Source organism: Pundamilia nyererei, unplaced genomic scaffold, assembly GCF_000239375.1.
Source record: "Pundamilia nyererei isolate P.nyererei 1_Seehausen unplaced genomic scaffold, PunNye1.0 scaffold00023, whole genome shotgun sequence".
Lineage (NCBI taxonomy): Eukaryota > Metazoa > Chordata > Actinopteri > Cichliformes > Cichlidae > Pundamilia > Pundamilia nyererei.
This window is the reverse complement of record NW_005187424.1, coordinates 2,538,224-2,547,148: the sequence shown is the minus strand read 5'-3', so window position 1 is coordinate 2,547,148 and position 8,925 is coordinate 2,538,224. Positions and strand designations below refer to the sequence as shown.

At 42.5% G+C, this 8,925-nt stretch overlaps 1 protein-coding gene across 2 annotated transcripts in view; it reads left to right on the top strand.

Annotated features, from left to right (window-relative positions):
* The window catches only part of ryk (receptor like tyrosine kinase), a 48,182-nt gene extending 44,777 nt beyond the window's left edge, over positions 1 to 3,405 (top strand). For both annotated transcript variants that reach the window (XM_005727183.1, XM_005727182.1), the window contains exon 16: positions 3,160 to 3,405. In XM_005727183.1, the coding sequence (XP_005727240.1) occupies positions 3,160 to 3,271 (112 nt within the window). In that variant the 3' untranslated portion in view covers positions 3,272 to 3,405. The remainder of the gene's footprint in view (positions 1 to 3,159) is intronic.
* Positions 3,406 to 8,925: the final 5,520 nt, after the last annotated feature.

Here is an 8,925-nt window from a genome sequence, read left to right as displayed (position 1 = left end):
CCGGGTATGTGTGGACGTAGCGCATGCACCAGTTTATTGTATTTCCAGACTTGCTTTCGGCACAATTTACTCTGTTTTTGTCAGACTTGAAATAGCCGAAATACCTTCACACTACGGAGCTTCTATGGCTCTTCCGTTCGACAATCTCTCCGGCACTGGAACCATCATCTGTTTTCTCTTCGGTAACCTTCGGTCACGCTCGGTTGATTTTTCTAGTCGGCTCACTCTTTTCCTTAATTACCCGGGCGGTACGGTGGCTGGCTGCTTCCCAAACAAATACACATGTGCGGCTTGGCACTTGTGCTGTACGTAACAAGTCACGTGACGTGACGCTGCGGCTGTGATTGGTTCAGCTCTGCGCTACGTAATTTGGATTGGCTGTTTTTTTTGTTTTTTGTTTTTAAGAGGACAAGAGCGGCGAGGTCTATCGCGATAGTTTAACTTTTCTATCGAGAAAAAGTTATATCGCGATACATATCATTATCGTTCTATCGCCCAGCTCTAACATATTGTTATCGTTCTATCGCCCAGCTCTAGTTTCATGTATATAGTGCCACTTGATCGCCTCAAGAACTCCATATTACTGTAGGCTGAGAGCAGTGCAACCTAGCAGTAATAAATGTATGCGCTAGCTTTTCAGCACAAATCTGAGACCGGATGACTCAGTGAATGTTGTCATCTTAACACTAAAAGGTCAAAAGGTCAGTTTGCCTACTTTAAAGCAGTAGTTGTTTACAGTTAAAGTGTTTCATAATTTTTAAGAGAAAGAAAAAAACCCCACAATGTTTTTCCACAACAGACTGGTAACGGTGCAACAATATTCTGGAAAGCGTGGCAAATCATCACTGTCCACAGACAGTGGAAAAGAGTGTTTCTCTTTTTCATTTTAAAGAGAAGCGTCACTGCAGATCAGTGCAAAGTTCAGTAAAGGTCATCACCTTTGATGCGAATACTCGAAACGCAGACCAAGTCCTTTTGCACTGTTTCCAAACACTTTCCTCTGCAATGTGTGCCTTTCTGTTGTTTTGTATATATTCCTCTAGTTTGTATATATTCCCCTTGGCTGTATATCTGTTCTGTTTGCTGTTTATTCCTGACCCTAACCCTTCTGCACAGTACATTGACAATAAAGCGCCATTCTGTTTATTTTATTTGAGCACCAAATAAGTGAATATCTTCCACTGGAAGACTGTTTTCATACTGGCTTTTCCTTTAATTTGTCACATCTGTAAGTCTGCAGTGAAGAGTGCATTTTCAGCTGCAGTGAAGCTTGTTATTGGAGACTGTCGGCACAATAAATGAGCTGCTTGTTGACATATTGTTTGAGGACCTGAGTCGAATCAAACTGTTCAGCTGCTACTAGCTTTGATTGATGCAAAGTTTAACTCCATCAGGCTGTCAAGAAGAAGAGGCAATGTTGTCCCACTGGTTTAATTTTTTGGCATCACTGCAGTAGTATTTACCATCTGATCCCCCAAAACAGGTTTGTGGTGAGGAAGCTCAAAGCAGCCCTGGCAGTGCATGGATATTTAGTGTTTGGTGAAAATTAACACTTGCTGGAAGCTGACTTGGGAGAAGCAGAAATGTGTTTGTGCCATGCCTGACAAATTCTCGTGGTATTTCTGTCTTCGGGGTGTACTTAAACCTGCAAAAGTTATACTTTCCATTCCCAACAATCTCTGAAAACAGAAAAGAGAGAAGAAGGTCATCCTCCACATTCATCAAAAAGAGTCCACACAAGATCAGTATTAAAGCATGTCAAAATCTGGGGTATTTTGATGAAAGAAAACAAAAAGACTGGCTGGATTTGACAGATTTTACACCTTTTATCCCTTTGCCAACCAGTTGACATTGCAACTTACATGCATGTTTCCATTAAGTCCAGTAATCTACATTGGTTCCTGTCTGTGCTGAAGTACTAAGAATAGAGGATATTGTTTGCGGCACAGACTGAAAGCCCATGAGGCAGATTTTTGATAAACACACATTTATCTTGACTTTGTTGAGCTTTGTTGTTCCAGCTCTGCTGTATGTCTGCTGCATTACTGTTTAAGTTCATTGAGAGAAACGAAAAACAGACTGAAATTCGTCATGCGTGCACATGCTTGGCAAAGAAAGACAATGCTAAAAAATCACATGGAGCCGAGCAGTTATCAGACAGTGCTTTAGATATGGAAAGAAGATGCAGATTCTAAAACATGGAGAGCTTTAGCATCAGAGATTACTTCACTACATCAGGATCTGACTAAATGTGAAATACAGTAACGCTCTTCCCTTTGGTTCCTGTGTTATGGCATTTAATTTTTCACCGGTGACTGTGTGGACTTGATCATTTGTCTTAAATGTTGCCATAACCAGTGTGTTTATAAGTGTCTTCTTAAGTTTGGCTTTTAACCACCAAGTTCCAATTAATTGATGAGTGCAGATTTGATGAAACTCCCTCCAGGTGCTCCTCGGATATTACTTTTACACTAATTCCTCGGAGCGCCGCCATCCCAGCGCAGAGGCATTTAAAGAAAACAAACTCGTGTCAAATCCCCACAGAAATGTGCAATTCTCGATGATTAAAGGAAACTCAGGATCTGATTACCTGAAATCTTTTAAGTCATCAAAAAACTGTTTCCTTGCAAATACAATAGATGTTGAGGCGATGGCTTCCTTTACCACAATACTAGGGCTTATGTAATCGAGGCCGTGCGCTGATAGAGGTAATTATATCTCACGCATTTCTATCAGCACTGCACAGGCAGCTCCTGGTTCAAGACAATACAGCAGTTGCAGTATAATACTAGATGAACGCTGCCTTTAAATCCAGTTTTTCTCTTATAAAAATAACAATTTATTCACTTTCATTTTATTTACACTTACGGAGCTTCAAGAGCACCCCCATGATGTCACAGCATGTATTCATTTGTGTTCCTGGACATGAATTTCTCCTTCTTCTTTTTTTTTCCATAGCTGTTGATTCAAAGATTTTCCACTTTTTTAAAAGTTGGAAAGGTCAGCGAATGGATGCATTACACTTTCCCAGGATATCTGCTTGTTTAGGTTTAGGCAGTGCCAGTCTAAGCTGGGAGGCCCAATTTTCAAATGATCTGTGAGGTGTTTTCAGACATGACTCCTCTGTGAACTTTGACCCGATCCTTCTCTGTGTTGCAGGTTTGCAGTGATGGCTTGTTGCTGGGCCTTGGACCCCGAGGAGAGGCCCAAGTTTCAGCAGCTGGTCCAGTGTCTCACAGAGTTTCACGCAGCGTTGGGTGCTTACGTGTGAAAGCAGTGGGTGGCACTTCTTCTTCTACTAATCCATTAAAGCAACGACACTAAAGGCTGGCGGACACTTTTCACGAGGAATGCACATTTGAAATCGTGCCTTATCACATGAAAGATGAGCAGACTTGTGCCCGATGCTTTTGTTTTGTACAGTTCTTTTGGAGTTTTTATATAGTTAAATTACCTTTTTACAGCATAGCAAAGTAAAACGACTCTGTGTTCAATATTGTTCCATTTGCTTTGAAAGCATCTAGAAAAGGCGACGATCGACGATCTCCACACGCAAAGAGGACCCGAAGAACGAAAAGATGAGGACTTTTTGTGCCATTGAGCGACTTTTTAAAAGAACAATTTAAGCTTCTGCAGTATTTTCTACAGATTCTGTAATGTTGTGCAAATTTTAGATTTGTTTTGGGTGTAAATAACTCCACAGCAGAATGAGTTAGGTACCAAAGTGGACCAGAGAGCTTCAGTAACCATAATCTTCTCGGGCACGCTGCTCCGCTCAGGCTCGGTACGAGAGGCAGATCTGTTGAAATGATTTCTCTGCAAATGGTACAGCGTTTTCTCTGCCGTGGATGAGTTTCCTTTACTGGAGCGCACTCAACAGAGACGTCACACCAATTTTTTTCCTATGCCAGCAGCGTGTATAAAGACATGTGGACACCACAGCTGGAACATCAGCTCTGCAGAGCTATCTGTATAAACCTGATTTTTACACGTGGACACTTATTATTTCAACGTCACTGCTGTCTTCCTCTTGTACTTTTTATTTCCGCTGTCAGAGCCACAGAGTGTGTGTGTGTGTATGTGTGTGTGTGTGTGTAAAAGGTGGATGTGATGTGACCAGTTGGTTAGTGAAGCATCGAGTGGAGCGTTCTCGCCAACACCATCAGATCGAAGCGTCTGAGAACCAACGTTCGAAGATGGATTGATGTCAGAGGGACATAAATCATGGCGGACAGAATCTGTGGGATGCATCTGCTTCTTACTGAAGTACAGTAGACTATATATACATAAAAGATTGGTGTAGGCGCTGTGACATCACCCATGGTCTTGCTGTCTTGAAACCAGATGTGACGTGTTCGGGGGGGTGGATTAGACTGAGACATTTGGTATCAGCTCACTGACAGTGTAGTCATGGTCTGAATCGACACCGAAGCTGTGACGTCACTTTTGTTGTACGATGTTTGGCAAGGAGACAACGGCCGATATAACAGTGCGGCCGTTATACAGAGGCTTTTGTGGTTTTGTGCACATTCTGGTGGCAGAAAAATATCAGAAACAAGTGAAAGAAAACAAGATCATCAGAACAAGTTCTAAAAAAAAAAAAAAACAGACATCGGAGCAGAAATGTGAAAATGAGGCTGTGAATTTTATCCATCGCAGAAGAGAACCTCTCATGTTACAAGCCACGAAGCGAACAGACCGGACTGAAGAAAGCATTCGGCTTTAGTGAGCGACTCATCAGGCGGCTTTCCAGAGCTTAAAAATCTTTAATAAAGAAAAATTCAACACAACAGTAACGGGTCATTTTGTGGCCTGAACACAAACTGAGCTCAGCTTTTGAACCACATGATATCTCTGTGGTTACAGTGTGATGATGGAGCAAGTCTTTGTTACCTTATTGTTCATTTATTTAAGGCGGAGTCTGGAAGGTCTTCTATAAATCACCGCTCATGTTTTCTACAGCACCAAGTCAGCCGTGTCACCTTAAACCACAACCGATCAAATATTTGCATTAAATGTTCCACACATGGCTGCAAACGCATTTGGATGCCTTTAGTTTTGGCACAAGGTTTACGAAAATGTCTCACAAGTGTCACTCGCTGCCAGCGGTTCTTCTCCACCCACAGAACAAGTCATTTACTACGTCCATCTTCTGTGTACAGTGTGTTTTTTGAGGTGCATTGTTCGGTGTGAGATCGCAGCTCTTCACACGACTGCTCGACTCATTTTGATTTAATCACTGTGAACACACACGCCAGCTTGGTCTCATCGTATCCTTCCACTATCTTTATGATGTGGTTTTTTTTGTTTGTTTTGTTTTTATGGTCACTGCATGTTGAGATAAGGTTGTAAACTGCTTCCCAATTTCATATCCACAAATTAAATGGAATCTTTTGAATATATTACCCCGTTCTTGTCTTTTTTTTTCTCTTCATCCAAAGCTTGTTTTCTGTAGTTCCCCAAAAGTCACAGCCACAGTGGGGGGGAAACCTAACTGTATCTAAAGACACCAACTACAGCGAATCATCTCCTAGTGTCTGCATTACTCACTGTGCATTCTTTCTTTTCTATGCTTCATTGTTTTATGTCAGACGATTCTGCACCGGACATCTTTTATCCCTTTGCCAGCCAGTTGATGTTGCAACTTACATCCATGTTTCCAGTAAGCCCAGTAATCTACATTGGTTCCTGTCCATGCTGAAGCACTAAGAATAGAGGATATTGTTTGCTACACACTCTGTGAAAGCCCATGAGGCAGATTTGACTTTGAGCTTTGTGTTTCCAGCTCTGCTGTATGTCTGCTGCATTACTGTTTAAGTTCATTGAGAGAAGCAAAAAACGGACTCGAATTCGTCGTGCGTGCACATGCTTGGCAGAGAAAGACGATGCTGGAAAAAAAAACATATTTTGGACAACGCTTTAGATATGGAAAGAAGATCCAGATTCTAAAACATGGAGAGCTTTAGCACCAGAGATGACTTCTGTGCTTCATTGTTTTACGTCATTTGGTTTTGTTTCGGCTTTAGGCTAAAGTCACATGAACGCCACACTTCTTTAGGATGTCGTAATGGAAAGTTATGTCAAATCTAATTTGTTTTGAGTCCCTAAATCCCCTTGCTTACAAGTCCCTCCAAACCTAAATGCTATCAATTATATCTGTGGCCCACAGGCTGTAAAAATAATTGATAGCAGGTAAGAAAAGTGCAGTACTGAGGGAAACAGATTGCTGAAGTTTGTTTAAATTTGTTCGAAGCTGCCAAAAGGCCTAAAATAGATACAGACACACACCAGACCTGCAACAATATAAAGAAGATCAGTGAGCAGAGCTTCGCAGATGGATGTTTGCTTTGAGAATGTTGATGGAGAAGGTCTGATGCAGAGGGTGGTTGTGGGGAGATGGAGGCAGAGGATCGCGAAGATGTTTACACACAGACTGATGAGGGATAGTTCTTCATTTAGAACCAGATTGTGTCTTTTTGTGGAGCTTTTTGTCTAGAGATGAGTTTTCAACCACTGCAAACCTGCACCTGTGCACTCTCTAGAGCAGGGGTGTCGGACTCCAGGCCTCTAGGGCCGGTGTCCTGCAGGTTTTAGATCTCACCCTGGGTCAACATGCCTAAATCAAATGATTAGTTCATTAACAGGCTTCTGGAGAACCCCAAGGCATGTTGAGGAGGTAGCGATTTAAATCAGCTGCGTTGGATCAAGGACACACCTAAAACCTGCAGGACATCGGCCCTCGAGGCCTAGAGTCCGACACCTGTGGTCTAAAGCAGCAGTCTCAAACTCGTGGCCCACCTCACCCCTACTTGCATATGCATGTACCTTGACGTGAAGAAATATACCGTAGTGCAATTTTTTTGGACCTTGAAGTTGCTCTATTTTGTTGAGCAGGATTACTTTGAGTGCAATGTAAAAATAAGTTCTTTAAAAAGCAAAAGAATAAATGCAGAATGAAACACACAGACGGTCGCTGCAGTGGACGCTTTTCATTTTGTTAACCGTCAGTTTCACTTCAGCTTTTTCTAGAACTTTCTTCACTGAAGCTGGTTGATGGATCAAGAGTAGCCCACAGACCACGGACCTGTTGTAATACACTTTTTAACCACTGCCTCCATCTGACAACAGACGCTTTCTGCAGGTCGACTGGCTGCCAACACAGTACCACCGCTTAAACCACAATTTCCCCTTAAGACACAGGTGAAGACAATCGGGAAGTCAAAACCACAAGATGTGAGGACAGGCTAAACACAGAGACAAAACTGCTCACACCAAGCACAATAAGAGAGACTGAGTGACACAGAAGGGACTAATTCGGCCTGCAGAAGTGTAGCTGCTGTCAGCACTTGTCAATGCGGGCTGCGTTGACGGTGACGTGCAGTTACATTTCTTGGGATTGGGAGGATTGGGAGGCACAGCTAGAGAAACGGTGCAGAAACTAAAATAACAAAATGAAAACAAGAACTAAAATCTCAACGATTTCACTAAAACTCAGAGACAAGTTCTCCAGAATGGAGACATCATCACCGCGGCCTTATTTGTTTTGAGTAAATCAGCTGGATGTCAGGCATGTGGCGTCACATTGTGGTATTTCAGTGAAGCTTGAACCTGACATATTTTCAGAATGTGCTCAGTCATCGGTGGCTTTCAGATTGTGTCACAGTGAAGCCACTCTTTCAGTTTTTCTACTTTCCTCACCAGCTGCAGGCACAGCAGAGCGCACTGTAACGCGGCCACAGGACGCATTGAGCAAACACTCCTGCATCCTCAGCAGCAGACTCTTGTGTCACAGTACGGCAGAGTTTAGAGAGTTTCTGGCTTTCGAAGTTCCTGTCTGCGGGGGTTTCTGGGTTTAATTCACTGAGAACCGCCAGGCAGCTCTGTAATCCTGTTTCTGGGAACTGGGCCCAGTTTGAGCTTCCAGTTTGACTCATCTTCATTGCTGTCACTCCGTTTCCACTGACTTTACATACTTTGCACACATTTTCCACACATTTCCACACATTTCAGCTTCACTAAAAGCCACCAACAGTTTACTTGTACACCCACTCCAAGCGTCACAGTCTGAAACCAAAACCTGTTGTTTTTGTTTTTGTTTTTTTTCCTCCATGTGATTTTGTTTCTCTAAAACCGCCTTTGAGCATCAGCATCATGGGATATATCATGATTTCAACAACCTGCAGCAGTTTAAGGCATTGATAACATGGATGTTTGATCTGTTTTCTGATAACTCACAGGCGAACACTTGAACTGCATTCTGGGTAAGCCTTCTCCATGTGGGACACGTCAGTGAACAGGGTATAATATGTGACCTGCCTCCTTTTAGTCTCAGCTAGAAGAGGATTCGGATATCAACATGTAGACAAAAACTTGGGCCTTTCTTCACGGTGGGGTCCCACTAGTTATTTAAAGTTATTTGGTCCCTGAGAAAAATTGCCCACAAAAAAAATATAATTCCTGAGATCACTCGGCCACTTAAACAGCTCCCCCACTGATAAGGTGTTGATTCGTGGAGGAGTTGCATTAAATTCCTTTACATGTGGAGCAGTGAGGTGGAAAATAAGTCATTTCTGTGGTTAACTGATATGCATATGTAAAAACTCCTGCAGTGTTTGACGCAATAAATTTCCTTACTAGTGTGTTTGCAGACAGCTTTATAACAGTGCAAAGTCTGGATCATGGCTGATGTTTTTCAGACTTGCTCACGTCCAAAGTCCAAATGTCTCTGCAGAGCATGTTTAGATATCCAGATAAGAGAGCGCAGCTCCACCTTGTTCAAAGAACTGAAAGAGAACAGATATTGATCTCTTGGAAAGACCTGCTCTACCTCTCAGGAGGCAGGTTATCTACCAAGCAGAAAGTGGCGGCTCCAGTCTTCAGTCAGCATGTCTAAGTATCCTTGAGTTGCTATCTGATACATCGATT